Source organism: Enoplosus armatus, chromosome 17, assembly GCF_043641665.1.
Source record: "Enoplosus armatus isolate fEnoArm2 chromosome 17, fEnoArm2.hap1, whole genome shotgun sequence".
Taxonomy (NCBI): domain Eukaryota; kingdom Metazoa; phylum Chordata; class Actinopteri; order Centrarchiformes; family Enoplosidae; genus Enoplosus; species Enoplosus armatus.
Genome location: NC_092196.1, coordinates 7008830 through 7034102, shown reverse-complemented (window position 1 = coordinate 7034102; position 25273 = coordinate 7008830). Strand labels below are relative to the sequence as shown.

The 25273-nt window shown below is 41.8% G+C and overlaps 1 protein-coding gene across 1 annotated transcript in view; it reads right to left on the bottom strand.

The window, feature by feature from the left end:
• The window catches only part of LOC139300751 (protein shisa-8), an 81192-nt gene that overhangs the window by 1042 nt on the left and 54877 nt on the right, over positions 1-25273 (bottom strand). The window contains 1 exon segment of the mRNA XM_070923931.1: positions 7370-7486. Within this exon segment, the coding sequence (XP_070780032.1) occupies positions 7370-7486 (117 nt within the window).

Here is a 25273-nt window from a genome sequence, read left to right as displayed (position 1 = left end):
AGAGAGACTGAGAATCCAGAAAATAACCCACCGAATAATGGAAGAAGCAGTGTGAGTGAGTGGCGGGCAAAACGGGAGATTTGTTGGGAGTAAAAATAGAGTGGGTTCAGAGTGTCGAGTCAGATTAGCGCAAGCTCCCTGAGTGGAACTCGACTCGGCTGTTCGGTCATCACCACTGCCCCCCCCCACACACACACACACACTGCCCTAAAGACACTAACAACCTTGTTTGCTTACCCCCCGTTTTATTGGTCCTTTCTTTCCTGGAGAGAAATAAGAGACTGAAAAAAACTCCATTCTTTGATTTTTTTCATTCATTATTGCACTGAATTAGCCTTCCTCTTAAACTTGGGTATCTTTCAATATCTCAACATCTGTCTTCATCATAACACAACAGGCCGCAGCTGCTATCAGCTTGTACTACATGTTCATGACAAAGTACATTTGTCTGTGCTTTATTTTTTCCATCTGTTTGTGTGCCTGTGTGTCTGATCTTATCATTATTCCACTCCAAACAGGGAGATAATAATAAGATTATGTAGTCTGGTCAGAAGATGTATGACCAGTTGAGTTTAATCTGTTGTAATGAGCGTCTATGACTGTGGCTGGCCATTAGTGGGCGTTAATGCATGCATGTGTGACAGAGAGAAGCGTACACTTTGCTTACAGGATATTCAAACATGATTTGTCTTCTTGTACAGTATGCATGATTATCTGTTTGCAAGTTACGGTCTTTGGACAATATTCAGGTAAACACAGGAAACAGAAGTCATCCGTCGGTTGACTGAAAGCAGACTGCAGATTCATTGTTTTGTCTGCTGTGTTAAAAATACAGAGTTTAGCACAGGCCTGTTTTTCCTTCTACTGCTGTCGATTCATTTCTAATAATTTATACTCCCGCCAAGACGACTGAGAACATTTTCTTGTATTTGTATTTTCAGGAAAACACACACATTCACACATGTCAGGAAACTGTCCAGTGCTATCACAGCCTGGTAATTGCTTATTGATGTGGGTCTACTGTGTAACTCCAGGCCACTTCAACAGCAGCTGCTGAGGAAGGAGACAGAGTCGCCGGTAATCATTCACTCCCTCAGTAAAACTCTCCAAGCTGAGACCAGAGACTTAAATACAGTCAAATGCAGTTAACCCTTTAGACAGTACGTCCTGCAGACTTGTGGAGAGGGATATAAGAGACAGAGAAAGGACAATTAAATGAATCCCTTTGATTGTTCAAAGAACAGAGATTTAGCAGGCATCTCCTTTGCATTATAAAGCAACAAAGTGTCACAATATTGATGACTAAGAATGAGGAGAATGAATAGAAAAGACGTTTTGCTTTCTTTTAAATTTTGCAAGATGGGAACAAACGTGTTGAGGATTAGTGTGTACTTGTGTGTCTGTGGGTCCATATATTGGAACATGTGTGTGCAACTGTACGTGTGCAACAAAGAAGACATTTACATACATTCTTCGCTCATTGAAAAGGGAAAAAAGCCGCTTGATGTGTACGCGTCTGTGCAGTAAAGAGCTTCACATGGTTTTGGCAGCTTTTACTTTTCGTCACCATGACGTGAAGTCGCTCACGTCAGCAGTGTTGCCACAGAAAGACTGATGGATTGTAGTGAGTTTTCTGAAAAATGTTTATCCATAGATACGTTTTGTGCAGTTTTATTGTTTATCAGTTGTTGTAGGAACTACCGTTTATTGATTGTGGACACTGTATCTCGTCTTTTAGTGTAACATACTGCAGCTGAAGCTACAGCAGCAGACTTTGAGAGAAAATTGGTTCAAATCTCTGGACAGGGCGGGAAAATCTGGGACGGCACGGAAACAATGAATTAAACACGCCCTTCCTTCCCACAACAACTGCTGTTGCTGTCCATTTGAGTGTTTCCACACATGTTGCCAGCAGGAGCACCTGACAGCAGGGTCCTCTGTGACAGCATTATGTGCCTTCCTCTCCATTTCACAGACTCTCCATCTGCTCATTCTTTCTCTTTCTCTCTCTCTTGTTTTCCATTCTTTCCATCCGTATTTCGTTTATTTCGTACTCTTCAAAAACATCAGCTTCTGCTCTCGATCCAGCAGCAGCCTAAAGCGAGGCCCGTGGGCCCAATCTGGGCCAGAGTTTGACAACATGCTGTATTTGGTCTATTTTCAATGCCATTTAATTATGTTTGAGAAGTTACTCTGGGAGAGCCTGCTCATTACAAAGCACATCAACACACATCACAATGGCCTAAAACACAATTATTTTGCAAATAATCTATACGTTCTGATGGTTTTTGGCGAGTGGCCCATCATTAATGTTCTATCCATCACATACATGTAGCACTCTGCTGTACACACTTCATTGTCTGTTGTTCATTATGTCAATTTCATAATTTTTAGGTGCAATTTTATGATTTCACAAACATTTTATGAACTTTCAAGGGGATTTTTGCCCCTTCCTGACTTCACTAAGTAGTTGTGGGCAACATACTGGCCACATTACATATAGTACATATGTTGATCTGCATCTTTAACCTCTTAAACTCTTATATTTCCTCTTCTCCCAAGTTTTCCACGACAGTAAGTGTGCGTGTTCAACACTTGATTGCAGCTATATGACGTCTTACACTGAATGAAATGTTTAAACCCCAGATGTTATGTTCTTATAGCTGCACCATTACCTCAAATAGAAATATTCAGAAGTAATTCTGACTGACGTATTGGGTACTAAACTTTGGGATCTCCACTGTAATTTAAAATAGTGTCCTGTGGGTTTTGAGTAACGCTTGGCGGCACATTATACATCTTTTGAAGTATAGAACTACACGAAGGTCCAGCAGAGTTAAGGAGGTTAAAATGAAAGTTACAAGGGGACAATTCTGCGGCAGCACATCACATCCTGCTCACAACTTACAGTACAATTCTTCCCTCAAAGCAGAAGCTTTCCACCTCATAAAAAAGTGAATACCAGCGAATAAAATTTCAAGAACCGCATATGCTTTTCCTCATTAGTCTCCACAGGTACTCCACTGATCATTGCTTGTAAGGGAACCCTATCCTGAAGTGCAAAACATAAAAAAACACTTTGAACCAGTGGGGTTCCTTCATCTTCAAAGCCATCTTTTTGGGGGAATTTCAGATCACTTCAATTCATGTAGTCATAAAAAAATACCAAAACTTATTTCACCCATTACGTGACCCGAAGCAAACGCTAAAAAATGCAGTAACCGCACTGCAGAAATATATAATAATTTAATATTGTTCTGAGTCCAAAAGTTTTTATCCCTAAAAAACTTGAAAAACCGTATCAGTGAGTCTATAGATACTTTTGCTTGTTTCAGTGGCAAAACAAATGACAACCAAGTCATTGTGCTTTTCAGGAGGTGGTTTACTTGCCTCTAAAAATCTTTGAAAAATTGGCTCTAAAACTTTTTTGAAAATGCTGTCCTAGTTGACCTTGCATTAAAAAATATCAAAACATGTATTGACTGCCATTTTTCTTTTTTTTTTTTTTACAGCATCTTCAAATACTGCTCAGGCTGTTGGATCATCAGACTTTGATTAAAGACGTCAGGCAGTCTTGGCCCAGAACTTGGAGTCCCAGCATCTTGGCAAACAGTCTTTCACGCCCTCTTCGAGAATATCCCTCCACCTTCTGTCTGATGTTGTCTTTTCATTTTCCTGGAGACCTGACACTCACCGGAAACTCACCTGGAACGAGCTCTATGGATCACACATAAAGTATTTGTTGATTATTTCGAACCGCTCACTCAAGACCAACCCAGACTGTCTAAAGTCTACTGTGTACGTTTATCTCTTCCTCCTCTCGCTCTGACGTCCTGCTCATTCATTCTGTCTCTCTTCTCTCACTTTCTCACTCTCTAACCTTTAGCATCTTTATCCCACAGTTCCTCACTGCCAGTCCACCTGTCCTCCTTTAATTAAGATAGATGTATCAGAGCTGCTTGGGCCAGAGGCCCTGCTGCTACACCTGGCACAGGTTTGCTGTCACAGAGCCCCGACCTCTTTGACCTGTTATAGCCTTCCTCTTTTCTACACCTCCAACCTTTTTTGCTTACTGCTTCCTTTTCTCCGTCTCATCTCTCGCGCTTTGCTTATGAGATATTTTAGAAAACAAACGCAAGCTGTCAACCGCTGCATTAAGTCCCAATGTGTTTATAAAGATTTCAGAGCAGCCTGGTCCAGATACCTGCTGTCTCACTTGGCAAATGGTCAGCTATCCCGTCCAAACTGTTGTGTGTCCTAGCCATGACTTTGTCCACACAGCCAGGATCTCTGGACCCGGTGGTTTGTTTATTGCCCAGCAAGAGAACTGATAAGCATGTGTGAAAAGATGATTGGATTGTTCGTACATGTATGTTTTTCTCTTTGTGAGTGCATTGTAGGTAATAGGGTTAGTCCTATCCCCAGTGGGAATTACTTGATTATTCATTTTCTATTGGTATGTGTGTGTATGTTTGACACACCAGAACTTTACTGGAAACACAAGAGTAAATAAAGAGGAGTGTGTGTGTGTGTGTGTGTGTTAGAGAGAGACAGAAAGACTAAAACAGTAGATGCCAAACAAAGAGGAGCAGTTGATTGTCTGTGTGTCATCAAACAGAGACAGAAGTGAATACCAGAGAGAGAGGAGCATTTCTCCTCCAGGTGAGGTGACTGATGTGTGAGGGATTTGTTATTTTGAGGTAGTTCTCAGTGAAATGCGGCTGACGTCTGATGCTCATCATTGAGTGGTTGGAGGATTGCTGCTGCTGCAATCGGCCTTTGTTTCTCATTCACTGAGCAGAATAATGAGATGAGATTATCTCTGTCCTGCTCTTCTTCTCTTCCGTCGCTTTCCAGACTCATTTTGTGGCCCCTTCCCTTCTGCCTGTCTCAACTGCATATGTATTTCATTCTGTTCTACACTATTCTGTAACGCTGTTTGCTATCAACTTTTTGTTTATTCCCAAAACTTTGAAAAACTCTATTGTAAGTTAATATCATACACCTTCAAATTCTGCTGGAACCCTCTATCCCGGCGTATTTAAAAAATGCAGCAGAGGAGTCGAGGAGCAACGACTGCAGGCGTGGCCTCGTGGTCACGTAGTGTGTAAGAGGACACGGGCGGGACTAACTGACCTAAATCTACAGGCTTGTGTTTCAGTATGTTTTGGAAGCTGGTTCAAGCATCATAAACTAAATGTGAGTTGTAGTGCAGTATAGTAGGTTAGGTTAAGCCTTTCTGTTAAACTGAAGAACATATTTATACATTCAGGAGCTGTAAGTTATCAGTAAAGTTTCTAAGACATTCGAGTGGCCATCTGCCACCGTTATCAATGGACAAGCTTGACAGACATAACAAAAGTAGCTAAAGGGGGCTGCGCTTAGCCAACAGTCAACTGATTATGGCTTTGTCCTTAAAAACTTCGGCTGTCTCACGCTCTTTATTTTCTGAGTCTGATACTCTTCAGCTGTGATGAGCAGTTCTGTCTTTCTTTGCATTACAGTTTGTCATATGTGTCAAACTGTCATTCCTCATCGTCGTCACTATGTCCTTATCTGTCTGCAGTGATCAGATGATAGATGGTATGTGTGTGTGTCTTTATGTACATATATACTGTCTGCCTGTGCAGTAGGAAGAAGTGTAATGTCCCTGTGTGTGCAGTGGGTAGGAGTGTGTATGTGAGTGTGTTTCTGTGTGTGTGAGAGAGGCGAGAGGGCAAGCTTGAGGCCTGAACCAGTCGCTTCAAACTGCTGCTGTGCAGACTGCTGTCACTCACCACCCACCAGTGCCTAGTAATTGTGTGTGTGTGTGTGTGTGTGTGTGTGTGCGTTTTATCCTTTCTTTTAAACTGTGAACCAGTGGAGTTACCAGTCCTGTGTGAGTTATGTCATCATCAGCAGTGAATTTATGCCATCAAAAGCAAGCTGTCAATAACTGTCAGCTTTAGAGTGGCTGAGCTTTAGGCAGATGACTAACCCGCCCATCACAAACAACAGTGTTTTTTTCATGGTTGTGAGGCAACAATGATCTTAATGTCTGCTTTGTTCAATACAGGACTCCCCCAGTTTCATAAAGCCAATACACCATTCATGTAGCACCATTTTTTCACACCACAAAGGAAGTCATTTTATGATTCGAACTGATGGACCAAATTAAAGGATAAAACAACACACAAGTGTGTCAGTAAGGTGCTGGGTCAGAACAGCTTCAGTGTGCCTTGGTGTCTAACCCGTCGGTCCAAAATCTCTCATAGGTATCAGTTGGTATGCTATAGCACGATTCAGACATCTGCAAACTACCTGTCTGTGTACAGGTGACAGGAAGGCTCGCAAATCATAGTTTTGCGATTCTGTGAATCACTATAACACAGATTACCTACTCAGTTAAAAGTAAACAGCATGCAACTAGTTACAGGTACACTTATATATTTGGGTCATATTGTTCCAATGGGAACAGAACCACTTTAGTCAAGGAGCCTCTTGTAGTTACTTATGTCTGTTGGTTTATGCACTCCATTGGTTTTAGTGCAAAAATGTTCAGCTGCCATGTTTTAAATGTGTCTGTTCTGTGTGTGTCTGCACACCTAGCTGCTAATCTCCTGCTCTACACTGACAGCTTTTCTGGGAAGTGTGTGTGATATTTAGCTGCAGAGGACAGAATAAGTGTTTACATTGGCTCGATTCTGTGCTTCATGATGAGCCCGACTTAATTTTACGGTCTTGTACTTTTGCATTTCACCAAGGAGGGCTTTGCCAGCAGCTTTTTCCTCCAACTCAACAAAGAAGAGGTTTCTTCCATTTGTGCACCTAACTCACTCTAGTTTGTCCCTGTAATAGTCAGTTTTGCAGCATTTTCCTTTTTTACGCATCATGGTGGTAAAGAACATCATTTTGCCAATTTTCGTCTCTCAAACACCTGCAGTGCATTTTTTAAATATTGGATCCTAGTAATGTTTTCACACAGGTGGAGCAAACATATATTTGGTTAAAAAGTGTAGTCATAATGTAGTCATAATATTTACATCATGGCTATATATATAATATGGAGAAAAAGGAATCTTAAATCAGCCACAGCACTCACAAACATGAATCATGAGTCAACAGGATTGGATGGCTCATAACACATCCATTATCCTAATGGGTGCTTGCTCTCCCTTAACCACTTTCCACTCAGTGTGTGCATCAATATGGGGACACCTTTTCAGGTTTGTTTATACTGTACAGTGAACCTGTGTGCTGTATCTGTCTTGTTACGTTCACATCACTAGTTTAATCCATTAGTAAGTATTCCAACATGCATACATGTAGTTGTAGAGTTGTGTGTCTCCATGTAGTCAGGATGTGTGTGTGTGTGTGTAATCCTACTCACCCACGGCCTTGAGCGAGGTGTACTTGTTGAAGCCAATTCCCAGGTTGTTATGAGGGTGAGACAAGGCCATGGCTGGACCCAGGGGAGACAAGGCTGCGTTGTTCAAATGGTTATGATCTGAGGGAACGAGAGAAAGAGAGAACGTTTCCATTTAAATGTGCCGCACATATTATTGTAAATACATTTCTGAAGCTAAGAAAATGCAAATCAGTGTCAACTAGTGTTGTGAGAATATTCTCAAGAGGGAGTAACAATGTCACACATTTAAAAGTCCTCTGTGACATCATGGCCTTTTAGGACTTTTTTTATTTTCCCTGAAATAGTTTTGCGCACTGAATCCAGAATGTGATGTAAGATGCTAATTAAGCTCATTTCGGGAGAATGGATGTAATGATTAGCTGAGGCTCGATAAGCAACTGCGCATTTATATCAGCCCTCATTATATAATGTTTCTGCTTAAAATAACAAATATATTCATAAAGCCTTCAGATGTGCAGGTTGCCCGGGACAGAGGCAAACGTTACTTATTATAGGACTACCGTTAGAATAAATACAAGGACAGCTGAAAATAATAAACACGTTCACAAACCTTTAATGTACACACATTGTGTATATGTCTCCTAACATTCTGACAAACACACACACAAATACAGTTTGCTTTCTTTATGAGGAAGTGGGACATTATGTTGCCGTGTTACATGTATTAGAAGTGATAATTCAGGCAGAGCCATGAAGCCATTGCATTAGCTGGTTGACATCAGCTGTTTCATTCATGCTTCACAATCACTGGTTCCTTCATCAGCTTTTTCCATCAAAGGGATGAAGCTGTACGCCATAAGTGGCCAATTCCTTGACATAAGGCTCTCTGACTGAATTATTGTCGATTATAGTAGCTTGTCTGAGTGATTGATGCTAATATTTGTTAGCGTTGGTGTGCTATTTCTCTGGATTTGGTAATCTGTCAATATCCTGGTAATTCTAGTGATTACAACTGAAGTATTGACAATTTGACGAGCAAGCCTCTGGAAGCTGGGTGCAAAAAGTAGAAGATTAGAATAAACTCTTGATGTTAGGAAGAGGGTGGTGTTTATTCTTCAAAATGGAACTTAAAGTTGCACTAATCAACACTTTCATATAAAAAATGTATCAAATTACAAAGTGTAATGTGAAAGGTGTTGCTTGTAGTGATGACGTTCCCCTCAGCCCTACACAGCTTTTTTTTTGGCATCTTTCAGCTCATCGTTTTGGTTTTTACAATGTTACAACTGTTTTGTTCAGTCTCACTGTTTTATAATCAGCCTAGTTTGTAGGAGCAGCAACATACAGACAGACAAAGTTAGCAACTATGGTGAACATACTGGAGCATTTAGCAGCTAAAGAGGCAGATATTTTTCTCAGGAGTCAGTGTAGACCAAAAAAGGAGAGTGGATATTGGACTTACATTCAACAACTGTTGCTAAATTGATTAAAGCAGGCTTAAGTAGTAAACGTAGAGACAGCAGAGACAGTTTTACATGAGAAACATAAAGAAAATAAAGTGCAGAAACAAGGGCTAGCAGTTAATTTAAGTATGATACACCAAAAATATTCCACATAGCATCTTTAACCGTGAAACCCTTCTGGCTCTCTGAAGAAACAAGGTCAGGCCAGGATTACCTCACTACTTAAAAAATGTCTCTCCAAGAGTCTAAAACTTAAACTGTTTCCCACAGGGTTAGGACTGCACACACACACACACACACACACACACTCCCTCACACACATGCATAAACAAACGCCCGCGTCCACCGGCCCCATGATGGCTGAGACGCATCAGTGAGAATGAAGCGAGGGGGAAATAGGAGAGCGAGGCGGAGAGAGCGGGCGAGGCAGGGAGAAAGCCGGAGAGCGAGGGAAGTGACACCAGCGCTGACTGATTGAATTAGAAATAGATCTTCACTTCCCCGTGTAATTGATATGCAGTGATGACACGCTGTGTGCGGCGTGGAGTGCAGGGAGGCACAACTGTGTGTTGCAATGTTGTGTGTGTGTGTGTGTGTAAACAGTGGGTTGTTATTGTCTTATGTGAACCGCTGGTACCACCTGCTCTCCTCACTCATTCACCAACACTTCAAAAATAGGAATTTAAAGGTGAACGACCTTCAATCAACCACCCAAACAAACAAACAAACAAACAAACAGAAACACGATATTAAGAATTGCCTGTAAGCACTTAGTAAAGTAGGTTTTTAGGATCTTTTGAGTGATTACTTAATAACAGCATTTCAAAGAATAGCTTTTGCTCTTTAAGTGTCCTACATTCGGATGCCATGTTCTCAAGTGTTCTTCCAGCGAGCCAACAACAGTGGAAATAATGAGACAGAGAGAGAGAGATGGAGTGAAGAACAGAAAGATAGAGCGAGAGTTGAAGGCAGAGATAGACAGGGGGGGAAAAAAAATCAACTAATTGATGGAAAGATCCCTGGCCGGTCTCCAGTTTGACCACAGGGCTGTTCCTGGCCACCAGAGAGCACACACACAGACAGAGGGAGAATACTGTAGTAATGTGCCCACCATTTGTTGTATTTTTGTCTCTTTTTTTCTTTACACATGCTGCTTTGGCCATACTGTACTTGATGACAGTCATGCTAATAGGGCATGGGACGGAATAACGAATATGGGGTAGGGAAGAGATGGTTTAGGTCATTTCTTATTCATATAAACCAGTTTTGCGATTCCTCTATTTTTATTCAGAGTGAATAACTAAAAGTTAAATGAGCATGACTTACACTAAAAAGTGAAAAGGCTATTTCTCCATCAATGATACAGGAAAAAGGAGGTGAGCCAATGAGGTCTGAAAAAAGAATCACACTGCATCAACACATTTAAAAAGGATCTTTCTCTGACAAATATCACACATGGACATGCAATTTCACATAACTGTCACCGTAGGAGTGTTACTGATTAATTTGTATTTACAGTACTCCTAATTCTAACTAGGGAAATATAATCTCTATTAGCGTTAATGTTGTGGTTTAGTTTAGGAAACAAAAACTTGGCCAAAGCTGCATTAGTAGAGTTTTGGCCACTTGGGGACAGAGAAGGCAGGAAACACAACATTAGTAAGGTATTATATTTATAAAGTTGAAATGGCTAACGTGTTAGCAAACAGTGACTTATTTACACATCAAACAGATACGGAGAGCTATTAGCATTCATTTGAAGCTGTGTTTCTGTCCACCTGATGAATGTAAGTCCAATATTCCCCCTCTTTTTAGCTCCGATCTGATCTCTTTAGCTGCTAAATGCTCCACTGTGTTCACCAGCTAACTGTGTCTATCAGCTGTTTGGTGCAGAGCAGGTACCGGTACGACACCACTGTTTACCACAACAGTAGTGCAGTGGGTTGGACAATGTGAACAATGAGCTGAAAGAAGCTAAGAGGCTCTGTAGAGCGGAGGGGAACTGCAGAGTTGGGTGATAATGATCTGTGGGTTTGTTACGAAGAGTGACGCCATTCACATTACACATAATAATTGATAACCCGTTGATACTATGAAAATATTGATTACTGCAGCTTGTTCGAGGAAGGCTTTGGTTTTGGTTAGATGCAACTTTTTCTATGAACACGATAACTTGTCTCGGAGCAGTGAATATCTTTCTGCGATCTGAACTCGGGACATCAGAGCTAAAAGTTCCTCTGTATCTCATCTTTTTGCCACTGAATTGAATTTCTCTCTGTGAACAGAGTATTTGTCTCCATTTTAAGACATCATATTCACTTTATGAAATGTCAGGTCGCCAGCCTGTTTTTATGTGTAATTCAGTAGGCTTCCTGCTTTAGTCACTTTGCTACTATTCATACAACCGTATTGTAAGCGAGAGAGAGAGCAGATTGAAAGGGAATAACTTCTTTCCTGTATTCTGTATTCTTGAATAAATTCTCTCTGAATGTCCTACATTTTCCCTCTGCATGTGCTCATGAGTGTGCGCGTGTGCTTTGATGTACTATAGTATGGAGGCCTCAGAGGAGAAGCACTCATAAGAATTCAAATTTATGTTTATTAAAGAGAAACGGGAAGCGGAAATGAGGACTTACAGTATATGAATGTAATTCACAATGTGTGTGTGTGTGAGATAGAAACTGTGAGAAGGAAATGGAAATGTTTGGACATGTTTTGGTGCATATTATTGTGAGACCTGCATGGCTTGTGTGTGTGTGTGTGTGTGTGCGCTCACTACTTCTGTGTGAGTCGCAGCATGTATGCTTTGTTTTGCATGTGCATGCTTTCCTACCAGCATGCATTTGTTTTTGTTTGTATGTGCTTGCAAGTGTACTGTGTGTGTGTGTGTGTGACTGGTGTGTCTGTGCAGGCAGGCAGCAGAGCACCGCTGGGTGATGGCCTAATTCAGCAGGGCTCAACATCAAAGAGGCAGACTGCTGCAAGTGCTTCAGCCAGCCTTACTCTGACATGACTACTGTCACACACAGAGAGATGGAAAGAGGAGGAAGATAGATGCAAGGAGGAGGGAGTGGCGTGGAAAGGAGGGAGGAAGACAGGAGAGTCCTGTGTTGTTTAATGCATAGTGTGTAAAACTAGCAGGGGTAAGAGTTTGCCCCTAAAATAAGTGCACATATGGAACTGTAGGGCTCACTGGATGAACAGCCAAGTGGCGTATATGTCACATCATTTCATGTGAGTGTACGAGAGAAGGAGTCGGAGAGAAAGGAAAGGACTGAGAGGGCAGGACCGGTCAGAGGAGGCCAAGAAGGAGAGGTTTACTTCAGGACACATGTTGGAAAATGGTCTTTTTCTATACATAACAAAGAATACGTGTTCCTAAAGTAATGCACCAGCTGTTTAGGGGGCTGGCCTCCATGTTGGCCAATGTGCACATTAAATTATTAGAGCAGAAGCTACAAAATCATACGTGTGTCCTCACTCACTGCATGCAACCAGCGTTATCTCTGAAAACTATGATTTGTAGCAAATCTGAAGGATTTAGCTATTTCATTTTAAATCAGTGCTTCGATATTTTGAGAAATGTGCTTTCTTGCCAAGAGTTAGATGAGAAAGTCAATGCCACTTTCATGTCTGTACGGTAAATATGAAGACGCTACAGCCAGCAGCTGGTTAGCTTAGCACAACACAAAGACTGGAAGCCGGGGAAACACATTAACATGGTATATCTTGTTAGTTTAATCACAAAAACCAAAGTGTAAAGAAATGGTGATTTTACGGGAATTAATGTGCTGGACTATTTCTTGACTTTTCTAATGTTGAACTATTACTTTAAATATATAATTATATTTATAATTGCGCTGGTAGCTTAACAGGTGCATGAAATGTTATTCCTAAACAACTTTGCCTGCAGCAGATGAATGCATGACTGCACACGTCAAATAATTCCACTATCGTTTGCACATTATGGCTGTTATTTCTGGCTATAGGCAGCATGAATCTACTGCAAATGTAGCTTTTCTTCTCAAATACTTAGAAGTTTAACCTATTTCACAAAACTGATGAATTACGCTATTTTAGATATATATTAGCTGCTGCTGCTGCAAAATGTAAAGAAAGTACAACATTAACCAGGAACGTGTTCGGTAACTGCTTACTGTTTGCATTTTAAGGCGTTCAGTGGGTGCCATGCGTGCGACATGGGCCCCCTTCAGTAATATCTGGCAAACATTTTGAGATGTATATCGTGCTGTGGTCCCTGTATATCATGCGAACTACACATCCATAGAGAACGAGCAGATGCTGCTTCACTGAGCTCCCTTCCTGTCCTCTCTCTTCCTTCCTCCTGTTCTCGCTCCATGTGTCTCTTTTATCTTTAGCTCTCTCTCTCTTTCTCTCTGTATCACCTAGTTTTTCTCTTACATTTCCTGTCATATGCCTCTTCCTGCTCATGCAACTGTCTTTCCCTCTCTCCCCCCTCCTTCCTTCCTTTGTCAGTCACCTGCTTCTTCCTGTAACTCTTCTTGTCTTACTCTTTTGTTCTCTCTCAGAGAGTGTGAGGCAGGCCATCTGCTGTCTTGCAATGAAGCAGTGAAAGCAACGTGTGGGGAGCACTCATCCTCCTTTAATTCTTATAATTCTGTATCTCATTTTTCTCTTCCTTAACTTTTATTACAGTGGATAAACATGCAGATGAGCATGAAAATAGCTGTTTTGGTGTATCTTTTCGCTGTGGTGCGTTTGTGCTTTCCTTCTCAGAAATCACCTGTAAATCAAACGCACGGGACTCTTTATTTCATCTGGATTACTACATTGAACACGCAGAGATGTGATACATTTTGCCTTTTTGACTTGCTGGCAATCTTTATTGGCAAAATTGCTAGAATTTCTAACATTGTAATGCAAACATGCACATAAAGAGAGTGATGAAATGACTAGAAAGAGTAGCTGCACCCACAGCTGGCCCACTCACCCCATGCTTCTCTCTCTCTCTCTCTCTTTCTTTCTTTAGACTTGCCCTTGTTTGTGTGTGTTAAATGAAGTAAATGGAGTCAGTTCAGTGCACTGATTCCAATGAGAAAGTCTTTCTGTCACCCCCCCCCCCCCCCCCACTCCCTTCATTTTCCCTCACACACTCTATTTGCAGGGTAAACGAGGGCTTATCCCGGGATAACACCATTACTTTCTGCCTTTAGCCCACACATTGGATGCATTGAACTTTGACTGTCTGTCTGCTCAGCACTTTACATAATGCAGTGGACCGCTATACATCTACACGCACACACCACTGGACTGAAAATAAACACAGGGATGGGCAATGTCTTTTACTTGTAAAACTCTCCCATGGGTGACATAGTTGGTGAAGGCCTGTTGAGCAGAATGTGGAAGAGAAACAGAATGAAGGAAAGACGGTCAACATGCAGCCGTGATCTAATTTTTAAACTCAGACACCATAAAATGAGACACTGCAGCATTACAACATGTACCAGAGTAGTAACATGGTCCATGATTTACTACTCAAGGTAAACTCTGACGTTGTGACTATGGGAGGAGCTGAATGCTCATTACTTAGTAGCATGCAGCATGTGAATGACAACATCAATTCAGTCATTTTATTATTATCTATATTTTACTATTATCTATAAAAGAAATGCTTCAACCTGCATTCATTTATTGTTTGGGCCACTTGGGACCAGTGCAACAAGCTGTAAACACCACGTTGATATACACAATTGGCATATATGTAACATCAGTTAGTCTTTGTCTGTTGCGTTTCCTGTTTTATTTTGTCATTTTGGTTCCTGCCCTCGTGTTTCTCCAGGCCCTGATTATCCACACCTGCATCCACTTACCTGCCCCTGGTCTTGCCCTCAGTCAACCCCATTATATACTCCCCTAGTTTCACTGCTCCCTCGCCAGATTGTCTTTGTTCTCCCTGGTGTGTTCATTTCTTTCCAGCATTTCTTAGTGTTTTTGGACTTTTTGGCCTAGTTTCTTTTTTGCCTGCTCCCTGCCTCGTTTGTTTGCCTAAGTTGGACTGATCTCCTGTGTATGACTGTGTTTTGAACTCTGCCTCTCTCTGCACCTGAGTCTCTGTCCTTCCTAAAGCCGTTACAATATAAAGTTATGTTCTAACCCTAACTTTGTCTTGCTGCTGTCTGGTGCAGGGCAGGTAGCGTACAGTGGGTTCATCAGAGTGTTTTAGCAATAATAAGAGCGGCGAGGCTGAACTGAAACAGTAAAACCGCAGGCCCTAAAAGGAAAACAAGGAGCTGAAAAATGCTAAAATGCTTTGCACAGCTGAGGGGAACTGCAGAGTTGGGTGATAATCTGTGGGTTTGTCACACTTAGTCATTTGATCCATTGTTAATATAAACATTTTGATTAGTGCAACTTTGTACATGTATTACACAATAAAGTCAGATGAACTCAGTAGAAAACTTTATTTTTTTACTAAACTTTGTTAATGACATGCCACAAAAATGGGGAATGAAAGATGGGAGGAGTAAAAGCTGATGGAGAGGAGTGACAGGGGAGAGGCAGAGACAGACGAACAGATGGGAGACAGATAAAAGAGAAAAATGAAAGAAAAGAACTGAGAATGTCCCTCTTGGTTTCCATCGTTCCCAGAATGTACATCTGTTTTCAGCACTATGGACAGCGTCAAAAGCCTTGATGCCACACCACCTCTAATACCGCTCTCATCTGCATCTTCACTTGCTTTCATGGTCCTTTGCTGCATCCTTTATTCCTCCCCTCTCTCTCCTTTATCTTGTCTTTTTTCCTTCCCTCGGTCCCTCACTCCTGTCTTGGAGAAACTGAAATGCGATAACAGCAAACTAGATCCTTGGTTAACCTGTCCGGCATCATTTTAAAAATGTGCAGCGATGGGTAAATACAGGAGAGTTTTATGTTTGTTTACACACACACAAACAGAGATCTTTCTTTTGTAGTTATAATGTGTGTTTGTGTGATAATTAGTGGTTGTCGGTGTATGTGTGCATGATGGTGTATGCAGCTTTTGGGTGCTTGCATGTGTGTGTTATGTAACAGTGAAGCAAATAGTGCGAGTGAATCTCTTTATTCCATTATTTCTTTTTCATTATCTACAAAGAGCGTCTTTAACTCTGACAGGCGTCTGAAGTCCCACCGGCCCCCCTCAAAGTCACCATGACTCCCCCCCCCCGTTCTCTCTAATTGTTCTTCAAGGAACAACAAAGCAAACCCCTGGCCACCGCTTCTTAACTTCTGAGGATTCAATTATTCAAAAGAGGTAATTGTACTGCACAGTCATCTAAACCTCGCTCACTCACCCACAGACATTTACTGATATTTTGTGTCTCCGTCTCTTTTCATATGTCTGTGTTTTTGAACAATCTTGCAACTTTGTGTGTGCTTCAAATTCATTATCTGTCTGTGCTTTGGTACATGTGCAATTTGAATGTGAATGTGTGTGTGTGTGTGTGTGTGTTACATAATCATCTCCAGCTCCCTCTAACAGCTGCAGAAATTTGGAGAGGTAAAGAAACCCTCGTTACGCAACAGGACTCAATCTGGGTCTCATTCGTTAAGCTAATTTGCCTGAATTAATCTTTCATGGAAAAAACATTCACAACAATCGCTTCCGTCTCCAGATCAAGATTTGGTGCAAAACAGAGGTCAAGTGAGGGTCATTCGTATCTCGTGACAACCAGCAACGTTTGTCACTCTTTTGCGCCTTAAAATTACATTTGTGACCGTCATGAATTCTCAGTATGACCTTGTTTAACCTTTTAACCTTATAACAGCAAACTTTTGGACCAGAATCAGTTCCTTTCAAGTGGATCAGTGGATGAACTTTGGAACACAAATTCAGAAAGTTTACTACCGGCAAACTCTCTTTCTGACCTCAGAGGGAACACAACTTCACACCATCCAATTGTAGCTAGCTCGGACTTGAATGTTATAGGTTAGCTCACCAGCCATAGTGGCTCCACAACGAGCCTCACAAGTAGCCACTATGTCACCTTCTGGTCTTACTGGCTAACAATGACCATAATTGGACATAGCAATGACTTTGTTACAAATATCACAATCTTCACAGTCAAAACAAATGGTTGAAAGTTTCAAGCTTGTTTCACATTAGTTATATTTAACCAAGACCAAAAGTTAAACTGTCATTCGTCACAACAACATTTGCTCTGCATGTCAGAGTTTTAGTGAATCCCACCAAACGTTAGAGTATGTGTTGTTTCTACTGGCTAATGAATCAATAGGGGGTTCAGGTTAAGATGGGTACGACAACAAAAGTGATGAAACACCTCCAAGATCAAACATCAAGTCCTTGCCTTTGACTTACTCCTTCTACATACACAGACATACGTAAGACACACCTCCACAGATATGTGTTGTAATCCCTAAGCAACCCCTGAACAAGTTGGATTTTAAAGACCGTAAGAAACTCCTCTTCCCTTGCAGCTTTCTCTCTTCCTACCATGTAATTGTCTAAAAGGTAACTGCAGTTGTACCTTTGTAAATCTCTGTGAAGGGTAGAGATATTCAGTCATGCAGGCTTCCTATTCGCTCTACCTGCAGAACTAATGAATAAATAATAACCAATCTGGTAGATCTGTGTTTGTGTGTGTTTTTGTTTGTGTAAGTACATATGTGTGTGTCGCTACAGTGTGTGTGTGTATACAGGTACGGTCTTTCCTCCTGTAGCTAGAGAACTAGTGAATTATTGAGCTAATCTGAGGGTTGAACATGCCCTTTCATCACAGAGGCCAAGCAGCCCCCGGGGCTTCACTTCACACTCACAAATCTCTGCAACTCCACTCAAAGGCTCGCTACAAGAGGGTCAAAGCAGTTTCAGTCACACAGCACTTTCCTTCAGCTTTCAATTAGCATTGGGTTTACTTTTGCTATCATGACATGATCAGCAGGTTTGCAAATGATCATCATCTACATTTTCACTCCTCTCAGCAGAAAGTGGAGCCTTCTACACAGACTGTCTGAGGGTGTTTTAGTGTCTTGCTCTCTCCTCTACTCCTCTTGAGCTACCATCCACTCACTGAAACATACACATTTATACTTATACTCACGTTTTGTTGTAATCTTTTGTATTTTAGGGTTGTTTTTCAGCTTGCTTTCCTGTTTGTGATTTCATATTCAGTGCTCTTTGGGGAGGACCATTATGAGCCCACTTGGGTTTCTGTTGTCTCCTGCACAGATGTATTTTTTAGTATTTTTGTTTTTATGTTTATGTTATGCAATAAAACCACCTCCAAAGTCGTATTTAGCATTGGCCTCATGGTCCTGGTCAACCTGTCGCTGATATGGATTATTTTTATTTTGTTTGCCATGGTTGTTTAAAAAGGGCCAAATTGGATTCTTCGCTTTGTGTGTCTAAAAAAGACACGTTCTGAGCTATTTATTATTCTGCAATCTTTTGCACAGGAAAATAAATGACCAATGTTAAGCCTAGCACGACAGATTTAAAGCCTATTTCTCCTCATCCATAAACCCATTTAAGTTGTGGCCAGGGGCTAATGTTGTACCCATAAAAGAGGGGAAGAAAAAAAATTAATTGATACATATTGTCCATTAAATCTAATTTCTTACATATTCGTGTCACCATGGGGGCCATCTCTTTTTCATAGATTTAAGTGCCGTCTAAGGGCCATAAAAAACCTGTTTAACCTGTTTCATTAGCTGCAGGTAGGGACCCAACATTGTTATCAGCAACATGAGATGTGACCAGTTCACTTAAAAATGAAATATTCATCAGGTGAGAGTAATAAAAAAGGAGAGTCATTAGTGTCTATATTAGTGTCGTACTACTACTGAGATAAGCAGGCTTTGTTTAAAAACTATTGTTTCTTTTTATGGTTATTTCTTATTGTTTAAAGAGTAGGAATTATAAATACTTGATTGACTGTCAGCAGGATGTTTGATGTGCTGGCGAGTGTGCACAACCCGGCATGCAGCTATAACTTGTAATGTATGAGGGTTACAAAGCACACACGGTCAAGGTCAGCGAGAAGACGCACTCACACACACATATGATATGACACATGGACACACACTCTCACCTTCCAATCATCGCCAGGTTGTGTGAAAGAAGAGCATCAAGCATTGACTTTATTATTTATGTATGCATCCCGACCGGAAGAAAGGGCACGGGGTATGCATATTAGTTTCTCTATGAAATATTACTGAATAGACCTTTGATGCAGCCAAAGAAATGCAATAAAGGATAAAAGAGAGGAGGAGGAGGAGGAGAAGAGATATAGAAGAAGAGAGAGCTAAGATGACTTAGAGGGAGGGGGCTGGAGGTGGAGAAAAGAGAGAACTCAGAGAAAAGAGACATGAAAAGGATATGATGAAGTGTCTTAATAAATTTACTGCTCACTCAGAGAAGGAAAAGAATAGGATACAGACCAGTGAGAGAAAAGAATAAGTGGGAAATAAGAAAGCGGGAAGGTGGGAAAAAACCTAGTATATATGTGTGAGTGTGTGAGAAAGTGTGAGTATGGATGATATACATGCTACAGGCCAATTATTACACAAGAGCTGCACTCGCTCGGTGTCACTTTAATAGTTCTGGCTACTGAAGTGGCTCCAATCTCTTGTGATGTAATTTGATGTATAATGGTTGATGACAGTGACACACAATAGTGTGTGTGTGTGTGTGTGTGTGTGTGTGTGTGTGTGTGTGTAGGTTTATCCAGAGTTAAGCGCTCCTCTACTTGTTAGCGGGATACTTACTGGACGATCATCAACATGCACACACACACTACTACACACGACTGCACACATGGATGCCCCGTATAGTCTAACACCCGGCCACCCAGTGCAAAAAATACACACTTCATTAATAACTAGACATTTTATATTTGAAACGTCCAAGAAATGTAGCTTCAGTAGCGATGTGAGTCGGACTGCCCTGGAGTCACTGCCACTGAACTACAGGTAACGTGTAACCTACATCTCAGGCACCTGTCATACACCCTCTTGCATGTATGTGTGTTTTTGAAGGCGTAGTTTGTGGTTGTGTGTGTTGTGTGTGTCTTCGTACCGAACTTGTTGCCTCTGCCTCTGTGCAGGTGCTTCCTGACTAATTGTGGCAGGCCTGCAATGTGATTGTAGAGGCTATATGCCTTGCTACTCTCTCCAACCACACGAGTACATATCATCACGTTAATTCCCCTGTTTATGTGTGTGTGTGTGTGTGTGTGTGTGTGCATTCCCATGTGTTGAGACCAAACTCTCTTCTCTCTGGGAGTGTATGTGCACACATGTATACACAGGTGCGTCTGAGCCATTTTGTTTGCGAGTCTTTGTGTGTGCATGAGTGGGAATGATCTCATCCATATTCTCCAGGCAGCGGCAGCGGTGGTGGAATCGCTCAGCTCACTGACTTCACGCAGCACCATAAAAAGCCAGCAGCCAGCCGGCGCTGCCCTTCACTCAACGGCTCCCATTACAACACTTGGCGAGGGGCGACTGATCAAGAATATTAACTGCAAACCTGTGATGGAGAGAGAAGCTCGTACAGCCTTTTATACCCGTGTAGGTAACAAAAGAAAAAGAAAAGGTGCATGGTTTTCCTCTCTTCATGTAGTGCTAAATCATATGAATGGCTTTTTAAATCCTCCACAGAGGCAACCAGAAGAGTAGAGCCACCTACCCAGCATTTATCCTGCACCTGTTCTGCATGCTTCTCCAGTATTTTCCCTCAGAAGTGCAGGGGGGGGGGGGGAGCAAGCATGTTACCGCCCTTGACATACAAAGGGTCACTTATATTGGCCCACACAGTGACTGAGGGATTGGTGCCATTGTGATTTGTAATATTTGTTACTTTGAGAGTCTGTGCAGAGGTTTGCTGTCAAAAGCTGAGGTAACAGTAGTTTTTCAAAGATGTTTTCCTGTCTATCAGTAGATGGTGAGGTGGATTGATTGAACAGAGGGGGAATAATGGCACTAGCACAGACACAAAAAACACCAAAACAGTTTTGCTGTCTGTATTCATTTTAACTCTCAGGGTCACTCTGTCATCCAAGGTTACTTTTAATAAGTGCAGCAGAAACGAGCTTTAGATTCAAGACCTTCAACATTACAAGCTTACAGCACACTGAATGGTAATGGTATGGTGTTATTAATGATGTTAATGTTAATATAGCTTGATATTTCCAGTTGCTCCCTGGGTTGCAGTTAGCTTAGCTTAGTGCAAAGACTGGAAGCCAGGGGAGACAGGGGGCTAGCTTGTCTCTGTCTTACTATTGCTTTAAAGCTATCCGAACTAATCAGTTCTGTTGTTAAAAATAGTTGCTATCATTTCAGAACCATTTCCAAACTCAAGCCAGTTCTGTCTCATTCACGCCTTCACTACATCACGCCTGGACCATTGTAATTCCCTATATTTAGGCCTTCCCCAGTCCTCATTAACTCGCCTGCAGATGGTCCAAAATGCAGCTGCAAGGATGTTGACTGGTACTAAAAAGCATGAGCACATCACCCCAGTCCTATAGCCTCTCTTCACTGGCTCCTTGTTCATTTTAGAATTCAATTTAAGACCTCGCTGATTGCTTTCAAGGCTCTTAATGGTCAGGCCCCGTCTTCTATCACAGACCTTAGTCACTGGCACTCAGCTCCTACAACAAATCTCTCTCGTACGTCCAGCGGTCACGACTAAAACTAAAAGGTGACTAAGGTGACCCTAACCCTTTGCAGTTGTTGCTCCACAATTGTGGAACCAGTTGCCCTTAGATATTAGATGTGTCCACTAATCTTTTCATATGTTGTTATGTCCATAGCTCTGCATTTGTCTCTTGTTGTTTATTGTTGTCTCAGATATATTTTTCTTTGTGATTTCTGCTTTTTAATATTTCAATGTGTTTTTGCACAGCCCTGTAGTCATCTTGAGCTGTGTTTAAATGTGTTCAACTTCACTTGCTTACTAACTAACCATTTCATTTGCATTCTGAAAGCTGCATCACAAGTATGTTGTTGTTGTATGTATAACTACATCAACACCTCAAATAGAAAAGTCTCAATGTCATTAGTTTGTTGATTTCTGTGGGTTATACGTTGTCCACACATACTGCATTTAGGTTCATAATAACTGACCTGCCAAAGGACCTGTGCGTGCTCTTCTTTCTTTTACTATGTTATGAATGAAACACAACGCAAACAACAACTGTTGTGAGAAACGCTTTGCACTTGAATGAGCTCTTTTTCATGCGGTGGGTTTTCCTCCTCTGCCACATCCTTTAGAAGATGCACACAAACACCTCGGTCACGTGGACTGCCCGTGAGGACTGCATACAAACACACACCCACAACTTGCACTTGATCACACACATACTGTATGGTCATTCACAAACACACACACTCTGCAACTCCTTCGCTCTGTCCCTTTGTCTGGTCGGATCAGGAGCCCGGCTCCTCTCTCGTGTTTCCTAAAGCGTGAATCTCTTTCTGGTGTGCCCACCCACCATGTCTAACAGTGATTGATGCTCCACAGACGCACTCTCAGACAGACTGTGTGTGTATGTGTGAGCGTAGGTGTGTGTGTGTGTGTGTGTGTGCATGTGTATGCCTGTGTTTGACCTTCAAACCACCTCCCAACCTCCTTATTTGTGCTTCCATCTTGGTGTGTTCTGACCGATACCCGATTAACATGGTGGACTGGGTCAGTGCTGCAAAGGCCACCTGGGAGGGAGTGGAGGATTGTAGAGTTGGGGTGGGTGGGTGAGGGGTGTTAGCATGCCCTGCACAGACTGCTAATTGGCTGCTATATACCCTGCGGAGGGGGAGGAAAGGATGGAGGAAGAAGTGGGAGGAAATGATGGAGAGCAGCAAAGAGAAGACTAAAGGGAAAGAGCATGATGCATCCTGGGATAGAGGTGTGATGGCATGAGGGAGACAGAAAGATAGAGAGCGCGCGAGAGAGAAGTGCCTCATGAGGAGAAACAGAGGGAACAGATGGCTTCGAAAGAGAAACGGATGACACGAGGGTGACAAAGGACCTGAAAACTACATCACTGCATCCAGCAGCGGTCTTGTCTCGCAGAGAAGCAATCTGCCCTCTTTTCTTTAATGTTGCACGCATGTCTTCAGATTAGTCATTTACTCTTTCGCTCATCCTCCCATCACTTTAGAAAGTTAGAAATCACTCCATGCATGACAACAGCTTCCAACTCTGGCATCCTTCCAATTATATTGTTCATCTTTTTAAAAATACTCCGCCCCTCCGTCTCTACCCCACCTTTTGCTCCCCCAAGGCAGTGATTTGTGGATTCTGCCATACCATGGCAGCTGGATCCTCTGCCTGTCCCCCTTAGAGAGAGAGGAAAAGGAGACAGAGACAGAGAGAGAGGGAGAGGACGAGAGGACTTGAGGGTCCAGCCACCTCCGAATAATTACACGTCCCCTCTCTCCGTGCGCTGTCATCCTTTAGGTAGTGTGAAATGTAGGCCACCAGACTGAAAAAAGAGTCCAGGCTGCTGAGATGGTTTGCTCTCACTTTTATGAATGAATGACTCCCCCATTCTTAAAAAGAGCAGGTCCCTCTGCACCGTGAAACACTGAGCGCATTGAAGGAAGGACACTTTAAAGCTCACCGTGAACACCCACACAGTGTTCCAATTACCCTTGATGATTAGACCTCTGCTCGGGCTGAAGGTCAGAGGGACTTTGTGCGTTGGGGTTTGGGATCCAGCAGCTGATGGGGTTAGGGTTATGGCGTGACTTTGGAGACCAGCAAACCAACCAATCAGAATATGATATGAAAATACACTGGCGTGACATCTCGTAGGCGCTATTTTTTGAATAAAGTTAGGTAAAAAAACACACACACACACACACACACAGACACACAAACCAAAACAATGGCGGCAAAGCAAAAAAGAAGGTTGTTTGTTGTTTTGCTGTATTTTCCCAACATGAGAGTGGATGATGGAAGCTGGATGACATACCTGTGCTCTCATATACATCATATGAGTCATCGCGCAGTCATTGCACAATTTGAAATGCCTCAAATTGATATCAGTCTGACCCCGATTTTGACCAATATTTTATTAGACCCGTCTCGCACAGTGTGACATGCAAGAAGCTTACAGGACTGTTGTTGTGGATAGAGCACAACCAGCATTAATCTTATTAGTAGTGTAGCACCGGTGCTTTTACGACTATGACAAATCAAAATGGCTGCTGTGAAAGTCGCTAATTGTTTATGTGCATAAACATAAACAATAGACTTTGTAATATCAGGAGAAGCAACTAATTATATTAATTATGGCCACTTCTGTTAAAACTGGTTGCTAGTGAGCCACTGTGCACAATGTTAGGGGCCCAACAGTTGCACACCTAAATGGAATTCACCCATTTCAAAGTTATTAATTACACCTGTGCTTTTCCTGCTTTGACGTGTCAAAGTGAAAATTGTCTGATGTGTAACCTGTCAGCCTACCAGCTGAAATTGGACTTGCTTGTGCCTTTTGTTCAACATAATCAACCTTCATTATTCATTTTCTCTGGTCTTCATATTACATGAAGAAATAGCATCAGTTCAAGCTGTATTTTAGTCTCTGTTTCACTTTGTTAAGCTACACTTTTTTCTTCATAAATCCTATTATGGTTGGGTGCTGTAGTCTGTTATTATCTTAATGACCATGTTGGTTGACACAACATCTTGTAGTTGGATTTATTACCTTTTACTTCTCATCTCATTCTTCATCTCTGTCCACTCGAGGCATTAATAGACCTTCACAGCAGATTTTTTGACTTCTCATAGTAGAAAAAGCACAGGTGTAATTAATAACATGAACAATAGCTTTGTTCCACTTTAGTGCCCTAGTAAGTCATCCCATTGATGCAGAATACACACAACGTAAGAAAAAGGTCTATAGGCAATAGTAGTTACCAGTAAAAACATATGTATCGTATTGGCTTCAATGTCAAAGCATGTCGACACAATTCAACCAGCACAAATTGAGCTCAGTGACCTGTGCCTGACATTGTTGACCTTTTGGTAACCTTTATTTGCCCAGGGACGGTTGTGACCAACTTGTCCAGCATATTTGCTCATTTTCATTCATATCATTTTGAACCCCTGAGAGCTGCCCAGCACAAACACTGTGGCCAGAGATCAGCTCCACCGAGAGGTTAAGTGACTTGAGTTTCCCCACTACAACTATAATTTGCCTGACTTCCCCCCCCCTTTTTTTTCCAATCTCATTTTTGCTTGAAACAATGCCGCTTCATACGCATCTTCCAAAACATCAAGGCGAGTCGATAAGGAAGAGCTGTGACTTCATATGCCAAGGTCAGGACTTTGACATTTGTAACATGTGATTCAGCCTGTTATTGATGGAGACGGGCTGGGTGAAGTGTACCACCTCGGGGTATGTTATAAAACACATGGCATGCGCTAAGCTCAGGCGTACATCCATGCAAACACTCGGCATCAACACCGAAATTA